The following is a 19,991-nucleotide window of genomic DNA, read 5'->3' on the forward strand; positions in this document are numbered from 1 at the left end:
CCCGCTCCTTGGAGCTTCATCTGGCCCCACCTTCCCTTCACACAACACTCCGGGACCCACCTCTGACTCCACCCACATCCGGCGCAGTGAGTCGGTGGGCCGCAGGACTCTCCTCCGGCACCCAAACCCACTCCCTCCACTCCTGCACACCCGGGACTCGGAATATGAGCTGGAGCCGCTAAACAGGGGGCACAAGAGAGCCATCGACAACCAGTACATGTTCTTCTGAACGAGAGAGACAGACAGCTTTCGAGATAGACATCCAGCAGGGGGCGCCAGAGAAGTCTGACTGTTGTGGCGCAAGCAGGTGAAAATGATGAAGAGGAACTTGGGCAGCATCCCAAACCTCGGAATGCACTTCCTCTGGACTTCCTGTGGACTAGCAAGGGGAAGATGAGTAAATGTGCAGGATGCACTCCCAGGGTCCTTCGGAGTGGGGATACGTCTGACGAGTCACTCAGAGGTGAAGTGACACAAACTCATGACACAATGCACACTTCGCTCAAGTGTGTGTGTATGTGTGTGTGTCAGCGTGGACAGAGTGGACACACACCTCACACTCCACAGAGACGCCTGAAAATCATGTCCACTTTGAATGTACTTTTCAGATTTGTTTCACTATTCAGTGTTACATGGCCTTTAGGAAAACAGTGTCGTGTGTGTGTGTGTGTGTGTGTGTGTTGGGAAGTTTCCAGAACATTCTCTGTGATACATGCTTGTTCATTTGGCTCCTTTTGGCACAGCACAAAGTGAAGAAAAATGGGCGTGTGATCTCTGTGAGTGCAGCCCTACTGGGACGCCATTAGTTTATATTCATCCAGATCGGAAGCGTGTGTGCATTTCTTCTAGAACCTGATGAACTCAGGCTGAATTCTAGATGTCTCCGATTTGTTTTTTAATCATTTCCCCCCATTTGAAGAAATTGTTTGAGCACTTCCTGTGTTCTCAGCTTTCTCTCGGGACGAGCAACCAACACAGAGGCATCAGATGAGGCTACAAATGAGCTCGCCTGTCTAAATCAGACCAATTCAAACTATATAGAGGTTTAAAAATCAGTTCTGAAGCAAAAACACGTCATTTTAAGAAGAATGTGAGCAGCTACAGAGAAATAAATTCAGCTAATCCTCAGGCTGTTAGCAAGCACACACCTGTAGGTTATGCTAGCTGACACTTTTGCTAATTTTGCACTCATTTTTATGGCTAACTGTGTTGGCTGCTATTGTTTAAGAAAATTTGCTTGATGTGTATTTTGGTACAATCAGTCAAATAGTACCAGTGGAAATAATTTTTATAATAGTCTAATCCTCAATGTTTGCGCTAGCACAGCGTGACTTCCAGGCTAACTAACATTTTTATAGACTAGTTATGAAAGCTAGAAATGCTGTAAAGAAGTTTTTTTTCTTTTTTTTAAAGAAATAGTTTGTATGTAATTTGTCATAAACACTTATAGCTAGCAAAGCATGCACATCGTGTTTGTGGCAGACTAGCATGCTAAAAAAACACTGCTGCCAGAACAAAGTTGGCCTGGTTAGATCATAAAGTGAATTAAAATTTGAATTACTCATCAGTATGAGTGAACTAATAAACTCAGGGTGATATAATAGGGCTAATTTTCATGCTCTGAGCTAGCATAGACTAGATTAGCAGTGCTAACAAAGCTAGCTAATTCTCAGTCTCAGGGCTTGTTTACAGTGAGCTAACTTAGAGTTCCTGCAAGAAGAACATTTACCTCAGGAAGCACAGCTTCTGTTGGTTCCTGAAGTCAAGTCTATAAAAAGATCATATGTTTTTTAGCTTAAATAAAAATGATCACTCAAAGATAATGAAGATTTTTTTTAGGTTTTCACTGTTTGTTCAGGAATATTGATGCAGTAGCTGTGTGTCTTTGCTGTGGTTGCTCTTCCTGAGGGGAACGATGGACGCTCGGTTCTCACAGAAATAAATTCCTGATCCGCGTGTGGCGTAAATGTACACTACCGTTCAAAAGTTTGGGGTCACCCAGACAATTTTGTGTTTTCCATGAAAAGTCACACTTTTATTTCCCACCATAAGTTGTAAAATGAATAGAAAATCTAGTCAAGACATTTTTCTGGCCATTTTGAGCATTTAATCGACCCCACAAATGTGATGCTCCAGAAACTCAATCTGCTCAAAGGAAGGTCAGTTTTATAGCTTCTCTAAAGAGCTCAACTGTTTTCAGCTGTGCTAACATGATTGTACAAGGGTTTTCTAATCCTCCATTAGCCTTCTGAGGCAATGAGCAAACACATTGTACCATTAGAACACTGGAGTGAGAGTTGCTGGAAATGGGCCTCTATACACCTATGGAGATATTGCACCAAAAACCACACATTTGCAGCTAGAATAGTCATTTACCACATTAGCAATGTATAGAGTGGATTTCTGATTAGTTTAAAGTGAAAAGAACAGTGCTTTTCTTTCAAAAATAAGGACATTTCAAAGTGACCCCAAACTTTTGAACGGTAGTGTAACTGTCACCCGTCTCATTGTAGCTCTGTGTGGAGGCGAGGGTTTTATCGCAGATGTTTAATCAATAAGAGACATCACTGTGAGACAGTTGGACTGACCGCAGCAATACTTCAGCAATAAGAAGTCTCAGAAGTGCCTGAATTTCCCCAGTCAGGGAATCAGTGATTCTTACACCAGTACTCTGTATTTTCTAGATTTCAAACAGGGATGTTAGATTATCATGTGCAACAATTCGTACAAAAACATGACGTGTGTGTTAAACCTGGACAAGAAACATATTCTCCGTCTTCAAGACGAGATTGATTTAACATGGATAGGCTCCAGCTTGCCCGCGACTCTGTAGGACAGGATAAGCGGTGACAGATAATGGATGGATGGATGTTGACGATGTTCCTGCTGTTTACACGTCTTCGCAAAATGAACAAGATCGCCTCATCAGATGTTGCCATGCTGGTTGTTGGCATGCAAAAAGTTAAGGAATATATTCATGTTGTTTCAGTGCTACTCTGCCCCCTAGTGGATGTAGCTTTTAATTCTCTGGTTACACATAACATATGCAGATGATTGCATGAACAATAGCAGCTCGTGTGTGTGTGTGTGTGTGTGTGTAGTAAAAATGAAGTATATTTCCAGCTTTAGTGTCCGGTGGATTATAAAACAGCTTTTCTCCACCAGCAAGTTCCATAACTTACAGACTAAAATCATCTGCATATGTTTTAATTTGTTCATAATTTGTGCATTTATTTGTTTTTTTACATTTGGTGTGCTCCTCCAGCAGTTATGTGAGTGTTGGCATAAAGTCCAACAGTACACATTAGTTAATTTAGCTTGAGAAACGATCCAGTGCTGAACTCTGAAAACCTGAACTTGACTCCACCAGCAGGGGGCAGTGTACAGATTTTTAGTGGAAATTAAATCAATCTGCCAAGAAACAACTGAGTCTGAGAAATACAGTAACCATCGATGGAATATTTTGTATAAAATGCCAAAATGTCTCCACAGTGTGGATATCACACGTGCCTTAACAAGTTCCACCAAAATTAAACCAAAGATGTTTCAGTTTCTCTCAAAAATATAAAAAATAAGGCAATAATTCTACCTTTATTAAAAATCGGCCATTTAGGTGTTTTAGCTGTTTTTATTTCAAACCAACCACTGTTGCTTTCCACTCATATACACACACACACACACACAATAGAACAAAGAGCTGTTAGCTAAGCTACTATTTACAACCGCATCTATTCGTGTTACTAGTCGTTCCATGGCTCTGTGTCGATTAGCAAAGGCTGATCTCTGACCAAACAGTCGCGTGTCACTTGTAGCAGTTCAGCAAGCTAACGAGATCATAAGCACATGAAATTTTAAAAAAAAAAAATCACATCTAGAAATAAAGAGATCAGAAATCAGACGCGATCTTGCTAAGCTCTGGCTTATACAATCCTTACTAGACACGTTAGCATTTTAGCGAACTGGCCCTTTATGTGTCAAACAAAAGAAACTTTATTTGTGCAATTATTTGGAAATCAACTGACTGAATGTAGTACTGTTTTTTAAAAATATTTCAATATTTTATTTTTTTTTAGCAAGGCACTAATGTTTTGCTAACCCGTCCTCGCCACTGAGTGTCCTATCCCAAACTCGACAAAGTGGCGTCTGATAATCTCCATCGTGAACGTGTAGATGCTAATCAGAAACGACTTGGTGTTGGTCATGCCAAGTTGCAACTTTCGCATCAGTCAGTTTGCATCAGAACAGTTTGCATCAACTGTTCGTCACTTTAGTCCACTTTCCCTTCTTTCTGTGAGAGAGACGTGCCAAAAAGGCCAGACGTTTATCTGCTAAGCATAAAATCCCCCTCACACACCACAATGGTTCTTGCTAATCAGCTCAGCAAAAGGAAAGCAACGGTATCTCGGATCTTCTGTGCTTCTCAGTGTGCTTATTTCACCTCGGTGTGGCTTCGCTTTTCCAGAAGAACACACTGAAGCTCCTCGTGTGCAGTGGTGTCGTTGTTCTCACAATGTTCAATGCGATGCTTTTGGAAAATTGAGCCCACACGTACCCCTAGCGTGATGCTCATTAGCGTAATCACCCCTGTCACGACAGTATACGTTCACACGTCGCCTTTTATACAGCAGAGCAATTAGTGTGTACTGAGTGTGAGCGGACACGGCCATGATTCACTACCTCACACTGCATGGTGGACTGACTGTCTGCTTGGGCGGGATTCCGTCTCGTCAGCTCCAACACAGAGGACTTTTATCAGTTTGGGTTAAAATCGTCATGCTGCTTCGCTGTTTATAATCCTGAATGTTTGTAAAAAGAAAAAATAAACACTGTTTAATTGTTTAATGTACAAACCATTGAGTTGTTAGATTTACACTGCAAAAAATTGAAAACTGAATTTGAGGAGAAAATTACTTAATACTAGTGAAATGATCTTGCTGCATGGACAGATATTTTTACTTGATAAGACATCTTCGACTAAGTTGGTTGCAATCTAGAACTAGGTTTAATAATCTCAGAGTTGGTGTCTTGTATTCTTCTAATAGGAAATGTTAGATTGATCCGACTATTTTCAAGATATTTTCACTTGCTAAGATGTAATTTTTTGCAACAGACACACTTTCACATCCCAGTACAGACAGGCTGTTTATTCGGTCTTCGTTAATATTCCAGAACATTCCTCGTATCCTCCAGGCCAGACCGCTCCAGTCTAGTCCGGTCCGATTTATTCCAGTCCTCAGGGACCATTTTGATTCATTCTCTTCCTTCACCAGCTCCGACTCAGGAAGGTGTTTGGTGTTCTCCTGCTTGTCGTTGTGTGATGCTGCTGTCTGCCCGCCGTCGTTTCTCAAACTTTCCTAACGGTCTGGTTTGATGAACAGAACTATAGGGCTCATCGAGATTTCTGCAAACGACTCCGTGATCTGAAATCGTCCTAGTCTACGTCGAATCCAGTCCTTCGCTCGTTTGCGAATTGACAGATGACCACATCGACTGACCCGTACTCTATGCTGGTGATGTTCTGGCCTGCGTTTCCTGTTTCCTACAGAACCTCAACCCTGTGTTCATTTGGATCGTATGATATTTCTTAATGATCAGCTGATGAATGTAGCTCCCTGGATTAGCTTTAAACCTTTTAACCCATCTGTAGTGTTCACCGTGCACATATTCACTGTGCCCCATTCCGCCCCAACACCATCCTCAGGATGATTTCACACCACCAGCGAGGTTTCTTAAAAACACCAAGTGTGAAAGCAGCCTTATGCTTTTAAAGCAGTGTTTATTTGGAAATTCTCTCCATTTCTCTTGAAGATGATCCCTCATAAACAAATTGATGGAAAAGGGTCCTCGTGTTCAGAGATGTAAATAATGCACCAGGGGATGGGACTGGCGTTCGTGTCAGGGTTTTACTTCCGATAACCCGAGCGCTGAGTGAGCCGTGAGCGAGCGCTGACTGACTGGAGACGTCTGTAAACGTCCAACAGACGCTACAGTCTGTGGATTTAACGCACGGCCTTTTTTATTCCATGTTAAGATTGCCGTCTTGTGCACAACCGTGACTGTCACCTTTTATCTATTTTCATAACCCCTTCAGAGAGCGCTGTCTGTGTGTTAGCGGGAATTCTTGGAATTCTGTGATTTCCTAAAAATGTTTGGGTTTATGAGACTGATTTTCAGAATTGTTCCATGTAGATTTGAGCGTAACGATGCACGGAGACCCGCGTGTGGGTGAGCGAGTGAGTCTCTGGACTGTCTCCTGTTCCTCTACTGTACTGTTGATGTTTCTGAGCACTGTAAACCCACAGGCTTCTTCCTCACACACAGTAAACCGCTTCTAGGATTTTATAAGGATTTCCTTTTACTCTCCATATAACCATCTGCATATGAACTTATATCCACTGTATATGCCACCTTCTCTCTCTCTCTTTTTAAAAGAAAATAAAAATAAAATGAATGTTAAAATCTTTTTTCACACACCTGAGTCCTGTGCTTTGGTTTTATGGATGGTGAATCAGCTTCTGAGACGCGTGTGTGAAAACTGCAGGACCAAAGGATTTGAGTTGAAACAAAACAACGTTCACCAGAGTCTCTGAGTGACGGCACACATTTAGGCAAACGTTTGTTAGCTACGTTAGCATCGTAGCTTCAGTGTAAGACCAGTTACGTGTGTTAGAAATTAGAGCTGAGTCTTATTATTATTATTATTATTGGTGTTGTGATTAGTAAATTAATCAGACCTAATGTAAACTGTTGTATACAAATTTATTCACTCTCCAAACAGATAAACCTGATGAACACACACACACACAAAATCACTGAAATCTACATAGGTTTATATTTCTGTACCTAAATGTAATAATTGTGTAAAATGTTGGTCCTCAGCAGGGATGATGATGATGGAGGTCGTTAATTATCCACTACTACTGTTATATTTCTTATGCTTAGTATTTACTTACTTCCTAACCGATTAGTCATAAAAAACCTAAGGTTCAATTTAATTCAGTTTGATAGAAGCAGGAAATCTGGTGTTTAGTGTTTTAGGCTCTTTCGGGAGAAAATTAAAAACAAACAGTGGTAGGTTTCCCAAAAGCCTCTTAACGCTAAGAGCATCTTAAATGGGAGAGAGAGTGTTCATTGTGCTGCTCACTGTACCATTTAATGATGATCTTTGTGCTACAGTACTTTTGGGAAACTCAGCACAGATCTTTAATAGCCTTAATAAATAAACATGATCACGGTTAAGACTTGAATGTACTTGCTGTTCTTCCTGTGGCAGTTGAAGTTTGAATCGATCTGCCAAAGACCATGATGGTGCACTTTTTCACCACCATCACTGAGCCCATCCTCACCTCCTCCATCACCGTCTGGTACGCTGCTGCCACTGCCAGGGACGAGAGCAGACTGTAGTGCATCATTCGCTCTGCTTGGAGGACGATCGGCTGCAGCCTGCTGTCTCTGTAGGACCTGTATGAGTCCAGGACCCTGAGGAGAGCAGAAAGGATTGTGGACGACCCCTCTCACACCCTGGACACAAACTTTTTAAATCGCTTCTCTCTGGTAGGAGGTTGCGGTCCATTAGAACCAAAACCTCATGCCATAGGGACAGCTTTTTCCCCACTGCAGCTTCATCATCAATAAAGCCTGAGACCCCACTAATTCTAAACTCACACTTCCAATCTGTAACACTAATGCGCTTCTTCTCTGAACTGTGATTTTGCACATTTCATGCTCATATTGTACATGTTGTACACTGTACAGCTTGGACTTCAAAACAACCCCCCCCCCACACACACCTTAAATATGTCCACTTTTCAAATTTGTATATTTTAGATTCTTCTTATTTTTTTATTCTATTTATATAACTGTTTTTGTCTTTTTTTTCAATTCTTTTTTCTTAACTGTTCAACTACCAAAGCAGATTCCTTGTATGTGAGAATGTACTTGGCAATAAACTCAGTTCTGGTTCTGATCCTGACTGAATGGTTGGATTATATCAGTGAATTAAACCCAGGATGTTCTGTGACTCTCCATGTAACCAACCACATTAAACTCCAGCCACTGTCTTCAATTCTTTATTTTTTAATGAAATGAAAGTTAATCTTTTGAACGCATACCTGAGCCTTTACCTTTAGTAATTAATTAAATAAGCCGACATTAATTATTGATGAACTGTATTTTACTTATTAATAGAAATATCATTCCTTCAAACCAGAATAGTGACGTGTGACGTCAGCTATTTAGGTTTTGGCGTCATGACGTCACGCAAAATACGGAAATGAGCGCCGTTGGCTGGGACTCGGTGTTTAAAATGGCCGAGTCGTGAAGGAACTCCGGCTTTCAATTAAAAAGAGAGATTCTGGGGTTAATTTTTCAGAGGAAGGGAAGAGCGAGGCTGTGTCACGGTGGGGTGTTTTTTTTTTTTTACACAGTACCGGAACACCATGTCCCTGTTCCAGTCGGCGCTGGGCTTTCTGGCCGGTACCGGTTCCGCCGCCGCCAGTCGGGATCAGCACGACTTCGTGGGTCAGGTGGTGGAGCTCGGAGACACCAAACTCCGCATCAGGAGGGTCATCGCTGAGGGTGAGGAGAGCCGGGCTTCCGCTCTGTGTGTCGCTGTGCTGGTGGAGTTTAACCTGCTGAACACTCAGCAATGCTAATGCTAGTGCTAATGCTAGCTGTGTGGGGTTTAGCCGGTTCTAGCTGCTCCAAACCGACACGTTTCGCATCTCTTCCCTGCCCCGGCCCCGCCGAGCCCCTCACTAAACCCGCAGTCGTTTTGCGGAGTGTGCGGTGGAGATTGTGCGGCTCGGCTTTGCTAACTGGTGTTAGCCGCTCTGGCTAACAGGGCTCGCGTGATGACGCGGATGATGAGTCACCTGATCCACCTGGCCGCGGCGCGCGCTAATGATGTAGAACGGCTCGGTGTTTACGTTTCCCCACTCCGGCATTAATGAGGAAGCTTTAATTTCTCTAGAGATTTCCGCGCATTGGGAGTGTAATTAAGTGTTTTAAGTCCTGATCTGTGTGTTTATTTGTCCTGATAAAACCACAGGAAATGGCGTCAGTATCAGTTTGTCAATGCGCATGCGCGAGATCTGACAGTTGTATGGTTATCTTCAAACCGAAACCGCTGTCTGTCTGTCTGTCTGTCTGCTCAGTCTCTCTGCTAATGGCTTTGTCCACCTGTCTGTCTATCTCTCTGCTCATGGCTCTGTCTGCCTGTCTGTCTATCTCTTTGCTCATGGCTCTGTCTGTCTGTCTGTCTGTCTGTCTGTCTATCTATCTCTTTGCTCATGGCTCTGTCAGTCTGCCTGTCTCTCTGCCTGCTCATGGCTCTGTCAGTCTGCCTGTCTCTCTCTCTGCTCATGGCTCTGTCAGTCTGCCTGTCTCTCTGCCTGCTCATGGCTCTGTCAGTCTGCCCGTCTCTCTGCCTGCTCATGGCTCTGTCAGTCTGCCTGTCTCTCTGCCTGCTCATGGCTCTGTCAGTCTGCCTGTCTCTCTGCCTGCTCATGGCTCTGTCAGTCTGCCCGTCTCTCTCTCTGCTCATGGCTCTGTCAGTCTGCCCGTCTCTCTCTCTGCTCATGGCTCTGTCAGTCTGCCCGTCTCTCTCTCTGCTCATGGCTCTGTCAGTCTGCCCGTCTCTCTGCCTGCTCATGGCTCTGTCAGTCTGCCCGTCTCTCTGCCTGCTCATGGCTCTGTCAGTCTGCCTGTCTCTCTGCCTGCTCATGGCTCTGTCAGTCTGCCTGTCTCTCTGCCTGCTCATGGCTCTGTCAGTCTGCCTGTCTCTCTGCCTGCTCATGGCTCTGTCAGTCTGCCTGTCTCTCTGCCTGCTCATGGCTCTGTCAGTCTGCCTGTCTCTCTGCCTGCTCATGGCTCTGTCAGTCTGCCTGTCTCTCTCTCTGCTCATGGCTCTGTCAGTCTGCCCGTCTCTCTGCCTGCTCATGGCTCTGTCAGTCTGCCCGTCTCTCTCTCTGCTCATGGCTCTGTCAGTCTGCCCGTCTCTCTGCCTGCTCATGGCTCTGTCAGTCTGCCCGTCTCTCTCTCTGCTCATGGCTCTGTCAGTCTGCCTGTCTCTCTGCCTGCTCATGGCTCTGTCAGTCTGCCCGTCTCTCTCTCTGCTCATGGCTCTGTCAGTCTGCCTGTCTCTCTGCCTGCTCATGGCTCTGTCAGTCTGCCTGTCTCTCTCTCTGCTCATGGCTCTGTCAGTCTGCCCGTCTCTCTGCCTGCTCATGGCTCTGTCAGTCTGCCCGTCTCTCTCTCTGCTCATGGCTCTGTCAGTCTGCCCGTCTCTCTGCCTGCTCATGGCTCTGTCAGTCTGCCTGTCTCTCTCTCTGCTCATGGCTCTGTCAGTCTGCCCGTCTCTCTGCCTGCTCATGGCTCTGTCAGTCTGCCCGTCTCTCTCTCTGCTCATGGCTCTGTCAGTCTGCCTGTCTCTCTGCCTGCTCATGGCTCTGTCAGTCTGCCTGTCTCTCTCTCTGCTCATGGCTCTGTCAGTCTGCCTGTCTCTCTGCCTGCTCATGGCTCTGTCAGTCTGCCCGTCTCTCTCTCTGCTCATGGCTCTGTCAGTCTGCCCGTCTCTCTGCCTGCTCATGGCTCTGTCAGTCTGCCCGTCTCTCTGCCTGCTCATGGCTCTGTCAGTCTGCCTGTCTCTCTGCCTGCTCATGGCTCTGTCAGTCTGCCTGTCTCTCTGCCTGCTCATGGCTCTGTCAGTCTGCCTGTCTCTCTGCCTGCTCATGGCTCTGTCAGTCTGCCTGTCTCTCTGCCTGCTCATGGCTCTGTCAGTCTGCCTGTCTCTCTGCCTGCTCATGGCTCTGTCAGTCTGCCTGTCTCTCTGCCTGCTCATGGCTCTGTCAGTCTGCCTGTCTATCTCTCTGCTCATGGCTCTGTCAGTCTGCCTGTCTATCTCTCTGCCTGCTCATGGCTCTGTCAGTCTGCCTGTCTATCTCTCTGCCTGCTCATGGCTCTGTCAGTCTGCCTGTCTATGTCTCTGCTCATGGCTCTGTCTATCTCTTTGCTCATGGCTCTGTCTATCTCTTTGCTCATGGCTCTGTCTATCTCTTTGCTCATGGCTCTGTCAGTCAGCCTGTCTCTCTCTCTGCTCATGGCTCTGTCAGTCTGCCTGTCTCTCTCTCTGCTCATGGCTCTGTCAGTCTGCCTGTCTCTCTCTCTGCTCATGGCTCTGTCAGTCTGCCTGTCTCTCTCTCTGCTCATGGCTCTGTCAGTCTGCCTGTCTCTCTCTCTGCTCATGGCTCTGTCAGTCTGCCTGTCTCTCTCTCTGCTCATGGCTCTGTCAGTCTGCCTGTCTCTCTCTCTGCTCATGGCTCTGTCAGTCTGCCTGTCTCTCTGTACTCCTCCATTTCTACACCAGTTTCCCTCCACTTGACCTCTCGGTCTGTCTGTCTCTCTATGCTCAATCCGTCTCTGTCCACCAGTCTGTATTTATTTTTATACTACAGACTTTGTCCATCGTGTGTGTATGAAGTGTTCTTGCTGTGTGTGAGCTTCCTGTTGTGTTCTGTTAATGCAACTATGAGTGGGTTCATGAACAGAGAACAGTTTGTCACGTAGTGTACACACACACACACACACACACACACACACACTTCTTCTTTGTGGTTGTGTATAAGGCAGCTTTGGTGTGTGTGTGTGTGTGTGTTTGACCTGTAACAAGAAACTTTAGGGACTCTTGATTCAGCTATTCATTTACTTGTTGCCATGGTTACAGCCTGGTTAGCCGTGCGCGCGCGTGTCTTATTGTCCTCAGGTTTGCAGCAGGTTGGTGTGTGAAGACGGCTGTAAAATGTGTGTTTAGTGCGTCATTGTTTAACACCCTGATAAAATGTACGATAAAAATCACACACAGGCACCCTTCTCTAAACTGGGTGTGTGCAGTGAGATTTGGAGCAAAGTTTCATTTTAAATGTAGTTTAACATCAAGTTTTTAAGCTAATGCAATTTGTGTGTGGGTTTCAAAAGTATTGGTACCCCATAATGAGGTTACATGAAGGTCAAAGGGTTCATGGGGTGCCATTAATTTTGCATACACACCCCCATCTGTCCATTACCCATAACTGCTTATCCTGTACAGGGTCGCAGGCAAGCTGGAGCCTATCCCAGCTGACTACGGGCGAAAGGCGGGGTACACCCTGGACAAGTCGCCAGGTCATCACAGGGCTGACACATAGACACAGACAACCATTCACACTCACGTTCACACCTACGGTCAATTTAGAGTCACCAGTTAACCTAACCTGCATGTCTTTGGACTGTGGGGGAAACCGGAGCACCCGGAGGAAACCCACGCGGACACGGGGAGAACATGCAAACTCCACACAGAAAGGCCCTCGCCGGCCACGGGGCTCAAACCCGGACCTTCTTGCTGTGAGGCGACAGTGCAAACCACTACACCACCGTGCCGCCCGACGCATGTTTTATATATAAATAAAATCAGTCAAAAGTTTGGACACATTTGTACATTAGTATGAATGACTTTTTTGGACTGGTAGTGTTTTGAGAGAAAATATTTTTATTTATGCGGATTAACGATCTGTTTGTTTATACTGTGTTGGTTATCCTGGATATTTTTCTCTCTCTGTTCATTTATTTATCCTGTCTTATCCATCAGTTTTGCTCATCTCTGCTTGTCTCTTGTCTTATCTACAACCCCGATTCCAAAAAAGTTGGGACAAAGTACAAATTGTAAATAAAAACGGAATGCAATGATGTGGAAGTTTCAAAATTCCATATTTTATTCAGAATAGAACATAGATGACATATCAAATGTTTAAACTGAGAAAATGTATCATTTAAAGAGAAAAATTAGGTGATTTTAAATTTCATGACATCAACACATCTCAAAAAAGTTGGGACAAGGCCATGTTTACCACTGTGAGACATCCCCTTTTCTCTTTACAACAGTCTGTAAACGTCTGGGGACTGAGGAGACAAGTTGCTCAAGTTTAGGGATAGGAATGTTAACCCATTCTTGTCTAATGTAGGATTCGAGTTGCTCAACTGTCTTGGGTCTTTTTTGTCGTATCTTCCGTTTTATGATGCGCCAAATGTTTTCTATGGGTGAAAGATCTGGACTGCAGGCTGGCCAGTTCAGTACCCGGACCCTTCTTCTACGCAGCCATGATGCTGTAATTGATGCAGTATGTGGTTTGGCATTGTCATGTTGGAAAATGCAAGGTCTTCCCTGAAAGAGACGTCGTCTGGATGGGAGCATATGTTGCTCTAGAACCTGGATATACCTTTCAGCATTGATGGTGTCTTTCCAGATGTGTAAGCTGCCCATGCCGCACGCACTAATGCAACCCCATACCATCAGAGATGCAGGCTTCTGAACTGAGCGCTGATAACAACTTGGGTCGTCCTTCTCCTCTTTAGTCCAAATGACACGGCGTCCCTGATTTCCATAAAGAACTTCACATTTTGATTCGTCACGTTTGATTCGTCCTTGGCCCAGAGAAGACGTCTGCGCTTCTGGATCATGTTTAGATACGGCTTCTTCTTTGAACTATAGAGTTTTAGCTGGCAACAGCGGATGGCACGGTGAATTGTGTTCACAGATAATGTTCTCTGGAAATATTCCTGAGCCCATTTTGTGATTTCCAATACAGAAGCATGCCTGTATGTGATGCAGTGCCGTCTAAGGGCCCGAAGATCACGGGCACCTGGTATGGTTTTCCGGCCTTGACCCTTACGCACAGAGATTCTTCCAGATTCTCTGAATCTTTTGATGATATTATGCACTGTAGATGATGATATGTTCAAACTCTTTGCAATTTTACACTGTCGAACTCCTTTCTGATATTGCTCCACTATTTGTCGGCGCAGAATTAGGGGGATTGGTGATCCTCTTCCCATCTTTACTTCTGAGAGCCGCTGCCACTCCAAGATGCTCTTTTTATACCCAGTCATGTTAATGACCTATTGCCTATAGAGATCTTGCATGTGACGTCACAGCCGATCCAGATTGTGACAGACGCCATCGTGTCGGTCAAACGCCATATTCCGCCTTCTACTTCTGGTTCTACTTCTGCTTTTACTTCTACCTTTTCTTCTGGAAAACCCTACTATATACAATTCTACTACAACGGCTGTGGCTACAAGCTCTACCTACCTGTGCACGGTTTTTATGTTTTTTGTGTGTATTTTTGCGTGTTGTTCGTCTGTACCGGACTTCAATATCCACTACAACCGTATGGACTTACTGGACATTGGTTTCCAGCAGAAAATGACGGTTTGTAGCGATTTCCATCGCATGCACAACATTCCGGACGAGGAAAAAAAAAAAACATTCCGGACGAGACCAGATTGCGAGACCAGCGGGGTCTCCGTGGATTGTTATCGGAAGCAAAGCGAAGGAGGCGGCGCCGGGAGCCGAAGCAAAAGCGAGGCTGTAAGCAGAGCCGGCCTGTTGACTAAGCTCAGAAAACAGCCACTCAAATCTCCACTGCCAAGCCTCTACCTCTCCAACGCCAGATCCATGTAAACAAGACGGACGATTTGGAATTACCTTATTCTATTCTATAATCGGCTGGTCAGTGCTATACTCAATACTTAAGTGACTTACCCATCCAGTGAGGATCATTTTCTTGTTTACAAGATGCCACATCTGAGTCGCTGACAAATCCTGAATTTCTGTAAAGATAACTGTCCAGAGATTTATAAGCACGCAGTGCTTCACCACTGAACAGCGAGGGAAAGTTAATGAGGTAATCATACACGTCCGGGTATTCCGCTGGCAGTTCAAAATCCGGTCGTGAAAACTCCATCCGGAAAGCCATAAGGGTCACAAATCTGTAGATCGTTTATTTTAGACATGTATCTAGTTATCTGTTCATTAGAAAAATGAGCCGTGTAGTCCGTCGGTTGAAATTGATCCATTCTGTACAAGAGTGCAGCAGTATTCAGCGGTGTTTTTGACCGACACGATGGTGGTTGTGTACTTTCCGGTCACGTGACTGCAAGATCTCTATTGACCTAATGAGTTGCAATTTGGTCCTCCAGCAGTTCCTTTTTTGTACCTTTAACTTTTCCAGCCTCTTATTGCCCCTGTCCCAACTTTTTTGAGATGTGTTGCTGTCATGAAATTTCAAATGAGCCAATATTTGGCATGAAATTTCAAAATGTCTCACTTTCGACATTTGATATGTTGTCTATGTTCTATTGTGAATACAATATCAGTTTTTGAGATTTGTAAATTATTGCATTCCATTTTTATTTACAATTTGTACTTTGTCCCAACTTTTTTGGAATCGGGGTTGTATATACCTGTTTTACTTTCTCTCTTCCTGTCTGTCTCTCTAATGCATGTATCTGTATATACGGCTGTCTGTCTGTGTAGATGACTGTGTGTTTACAGTAAATTGTGTGCATTTAATACACTCGGTATTAATGATGTCTTTCCTGTGTGTGCATGCGCAGGCGGCTATGCATTTGTGTATGAAGCTCAGGACCTGGGTAACAGCAGAGACTATGCTCTCAAGGTACGGGTGTGTTTCACACAGTTAATACCTTTTTTAGAACCACATAATGACTACACTAATTATTATTTACTCACACACATGCGCACACAAACACACTGATCTCATAATACACAGAGGTTTAGAGATTTACTTGTGTGTGTGTGTGTGTGTGTGTGTGTATTCAGAGACTTTTGTCCAATGAGGAAGAGAAGAACAAGGCCATCATCCAGGAAGTCTGCTTCATGGTAAACTTTCATCCTTCTCCTGAATAGCACACACACTATATAATTTTATATAAATTATGGTGTGTGTGTGTGTGTGTAGAAAAAGCTATCTGGTCACCCCAACGTGGTTCAGTTCTGCTCTGCAGCGTCCATCAGTAAAGAGGAGTCTGACACGGGCCAGGCCGAGTTCCTCATCCTCACTGAGCTCTGCAAGGGTATGTACACACACACACACACACACACACACATACACATATACACAATGCATTGCCCATCAAGCTTGTAGCACCCACTTCCTGTTTCCACTTCCTGTAGGTCAGCTAGTAGACTTTGTGAAGAAGGTGGAGCTGAAGGGACCCATGTCATGTGACACGGTGCTGAAGATCTTCTACCAGTCGTGTCGTGCCGTTCAGCACATGCACAAACAGAAACCACCAATCATCCACCGGGACCTGAAGGTGAGGCTCCACTCCTTTTAACTCATTTTAAACCATGTCGTTTTAACATTTATAAATCCCAACAATATTTCAGTCTTTATTTTATTGATTTATTCTCTGTATTTTTTTTTTTACTAATTTTAAAACTTAAGATTTACACTGTGGATGTATATTTGTTTGTTCTATAGATGTTTTTCATGTAAATTATTTACATACTTTTAAGTTCCAATTTAAAAAAAATTTGTTCTGAAGTCTGATGGAGAAATGAGGTGAAAATAGAGATTAGTGGTGATATCACATGTGCAGCTTGTGATTGGCTAGTTGAAATTGAAGTGCCGCCCCTGAGCAGAAGACAAACCTGTAATATATTTGTATATCGTGTGTAATTAATCTGACGAAGCTTTTTTCCTGTGTGTGTGTGTGTGTGTGTGTGTGTGTGTGTCAGATTGAGAATCTGCTGATCAGCCAGCAGGGGACGATAAAGCTGTGTGACTTTGGCAGCGCCACCACTGTCACACACTACCCCGACTACAGCTGGAGCGCACACAAGAGGTCCATGGTGGAGGACGAGGTAACTCTCACCTCTCTCATGGTGTGTTATTGCTGCAGCTCATGTTTGTTTTTATTGTCCTCTTATCACCTGCTCATGGAGACGCCACAGTTCAGCAAAATCACCGTTCTTTATTAAAAAAAAAAGTGGCAGCACAGACTTCTATCTGCTGTTTTGTGTGAGTGTAATGAGTATATAAGACTGGACACAATTGAACTACATCAGCTTTATCATTCCTCTCTGTGTGTGTGTGAGACAGAGTTTATTATCGTGTTGTTTAGTTCTGAGTGATCCTGCCCCGTTACACTTCCTGACCAGAGTTCAGTGTAATTACATTAGTGCAGTACACTTGCACTAATCACTGTTTATTAGTAAACAGAAACTATGACAACACACCAGGCATCTGCTTGCTTATGTGTGTGTGTGTGTGTGTGTCCAGATCACCAGAAACACGACGCCAGCGTACAGGACTCCGGAGATGATTGACCTCTATTCCAACTTCCCCATCAATGAGAAACAGGACATATGGGTGAGATTAGTGTGTGTGAGCTGTCGTCTTAGGAACAGTGTAGTGTGATTCCAGTAACTGGTGTGAGTTTTTAGTGAAAAGTTTAAATTGTGTGCTGTATATGTTTTAAACCCCCCCATTTACTTTCTCTCGGTTTGTAGTGGAACTGAAATGGACTTAAACAGGAACCTTTTGTTTAAACAGTGTATCTGAATGTTGAGGTCAAAATCGCCCCCCTCCCCCAGTCTCCTCCTGCTCGGGTGTGAACCACTCCAGTGGAGCTTTAACAGTATGCTTAGGGTTTGCTATCTTGTTATAAATTTTTGACAGATAAAAACAAGGGGGGGGGGGTTAAGATTGTCCTGTATTTGGTTTCATTTATCTTGTCCTTAGTCCTGACCAGTTTCCCCACATGATGCTGCTACCACCACCATGTTTCTCAGTAGAATGGTGTTCTTAGAGTGATCACACTTTCTCTTAGGCTAAAAAGTTCAGTATTGGTCTCAACCCCACTATTACCGATCACCGTGCGGTTCCAACCCCCAGCATCACTGTAATTAGATCACAGTCCCCACCCCCAACACCATAGTAACCGATCAGTCCACAATCCTCTCCCCAGCGGCACTCTTACCAAGAGTACCACAGTTCTTCCACTGTAGACCAGTCTCTCCCCCCAGGCCCACGGTTTCTCTCTATATTTTTTATATAAAAAATATATAAAATATAAAAAGTTTGTGTAATAAAACCTGTGCCCCTCCCCCAGGCTCTGGGCTGTATCCTGTACCTGCTGTGTTTTAAACAGCACCCGTTTGAGGATGGCGCGAAGCTCAGCATCGTTAACGGCAAATACAGCATTCCAGAGAACGAGAGCCGCTACGCCGTCTTCCACCAGCTCATCCGTCAGTGTCTGTCTGTCTTTCTGTCTGTGTCAGTGTTGTGTAGTCTGTATAGACTGTAATCTCTGTGTGTGTGTGTGTGTGTGTGTGTGTGTGTGTGTGTGTGTGTGTGTGTGTGTAGACTCCATGCTGAAGGTGAACCCTGAGGAGCGCTTGTCCATCACTGAGCTGGTCAATCAGCTTCAGGAAATTGCAGCTGCCCGTAACATCAACCCTAAATCCCCCATTACTGAGGTAACGGTGACACATGAAGAATAAATCCACAGGGTTTCTTTTCTTTCTCGAGGTTTTGAAATGTGGCGGGGGGGGGGAATGTATATATTGCCTCCAACTTTATCCAGGACTCGTGTAATCAGTAAAATCGAAGGAGAAACTTGCAGAAGGTGAAGGTGTGCTAATTTAAAAGCGTGTATATATGATGTTTTTGTATATTTTGTGATGCACTGAGTGTTTTGCCCAGATTTAGATGAGGAGTTTGTTTGGTTCCTGTTCTGAAAGTTTGATAAATTGTGTGTAATGATCTGTGTTCCGGGTCTTGGGCTCCTAAAGGCAACTGTGTCTCATCTCATCTCATTATCTCTAGCCGCTTTATCCTGTTCTACAGGGTCACAGGCAAGCTGGAGCCTATCCCAGCTGACTACGGGCGAAAGGCGGGGTTCACCCTGGACAAGTCGCCAGGTCATCACAGGGCTGACACATAGACACAGACAACCATTCACACTCACATTCACACCTACGCTCAATTTAGAGTCACCAGTTAACCTAACCTGCATGTCTTTGGACTGTGGGGGAAACCGGAGCACCCGGAGGAAACCCACGCGGACACGGGGAGAACATGCAAACTCCGCACAGAAAGGCCCTCGCCGGCCACGGGGCTCGAACCCAGGACCTTCTTGCTGTGAGGCGACACCACTACACCACCATGCATGGTGGGAGGGGGGGACACCATACAAGCCACTGCTTTATATTTCCTTTTTTCTTTTATCTGTACATTTTAAAATTATTCCTTTATTTCTTGCTTTTTCTTTGTTCCTAAATTTCTTGTATTCTGTTTTTCTTTCCCTCCTGCTTTATTTTTCCTTTTTTTTCTTTCCATCAGCACTGTTGTATCTCCCCTTCTTTCTTTGTCTGTTCTCTCTCTCTGCTCCTGATGGAGGTGTAGATTGAGAGAGTGATGGATTGTGGGAGAAGTGGAGGAGTAAGATGGAGCTGGTGTGTCTTAAATGAGGCTTTATTGGGGAAACAAACCCCTCATTTAGACACAAACGCACATCAGAGGAGCTTTTCAGTCTCTCTCTCTCTCTCTCTCTCTCTCTCTCTCTCTCTCTCTCTCTCAGCTGTGTGTAGTTTTAGGTTGATCGGATTTTGGGTTAAGTACGGGTATTATCTCTGGATTAAAGACAGATGGTGAGAGAGAGAGAGAGAGAGAGAGCAAGAGACAAATAGTGTACTGTTACTTTTCTCTTTTTGCTAACTCCATCCATCCTGTTGCTTATGTGGTTATGATGAACACTGATACTTTTGTTCTCTCTTCGTTTTCTGCTGATAAAACTAAATTCACTTAAATATCAGACATTGAGGGGGGAGAGAGAGAGAGAGAGATGAATTGTAGTCAGCACATCATTTCGTGAGTGTCTCTCTCTCTCTCTCTCTCTCTCTCTCTCTCTCACACACACAGCCAGTCAGTCTCAGGCGAGTGTGTGTGTGTGTGGAGTCTCGATGAGTGTGCTGAGTGTGTACGAGTGTGTGAGGCGCTTCAGTAACGGTTATGTCCCTCTGCAGCTGCTGGAACAGAACGGAGGATTCGGCAGCAACGCTGCACCACTGCTCACACACACCAACAACACACAGCCCGCAGGTGAGCAGCATGTCCATCCGCGTGTTTGTTTTTGTGTGTGTGTGTGTG

At 44.6% G+C, this 19,991-nt stretch overlaps 2 protein-coding genes across 4 annotated transcripts in view; both read left to right on the forward strand.

Annotated features, from left to right (window-relative positions):
* Window positions 1-6,471, forward strand: part of sh2b3 (SH2B adaptor protein 3) — a 68,354-nt gene extending 61,883 nt beyond the window's left edge. For all 3 annotated transcript variants that reach the window (XM_060907769.1, XM_060907771.1, XM_060907770.1), the window contains exon 8: window positions 1-6,471. This exon is cut by the window's left edge and continues 103 nt beyond it. In XM_060907769.1, coding sequence (XP_060763752.1) covers window positions 1-229 — 229 coding nt within the window. In that variant the 3' untranslated portion in view covers window positions 230-6,471.
* A 1,801-nt stretch (window positions 6,472-8,272) lies between these two features.
* The window catches only part of gak (cyclin G associated kinase), a 31,494-nt gene continuing 19,775 nt past the window's right edge, over window positions 8,273-19,991 (forward strand). Inside the window, exons 1-10 of the mRNA XM_060907768.1 lie at window positions 8,273-8,577; window positions 15,430-15,491; window positions 15,656-15,715; window positions 15,795-15,909; window positions 16,010-16,152; window positions 16,577-16,702; window positions 17,121-17,210; window positions 17,953-18,088; window positions 18,207-18,319; window positions 19,868-19,943. Of these exons, the coding sequence (XP_060763751.1) occupies window positions 8,439-8,577; window positions 15,430-15,491; window positions 15,656-15,715; window positions 15,795-15,909; window positions 16,010-16,152; window positions 16,577-16,702; window positions 17,121-17,210; window positions 17,953-18,088; window positions 18,207-18,319; window positions 19,868-19,943 (1,060 nt within the window). The 5' untranslated portion in view covers window positions 8,273-8,438. The remainder of the gene's footprint in view (window positions 8,578-15,429; window positions 15,492-15,655; window positions 15,716-15,794; window positions 15,910-16,009; window positions 16,153-16,576; window positions 16,703-17,120; window positions 17,211-17,952; window positions 18,089-18,206; window positions 18,320-19,867; window positions 19,944-19,991) is intronic.

This window comes from Neoarius graeffei, chromosome 24 (genome assembly GCF_027579695.1).
Source record: "Neoarius graeffei isolate fNeoGra1 chromosome 24, fNeoGra1.pri, whole genome shotgun sequence".
Taxonomy (NCBI): Eukaryota; Metazoa; Chordata; class Actinopteri; order Siluriformes; family Ariidae; genus Neoarius; species Neoarius graeffei.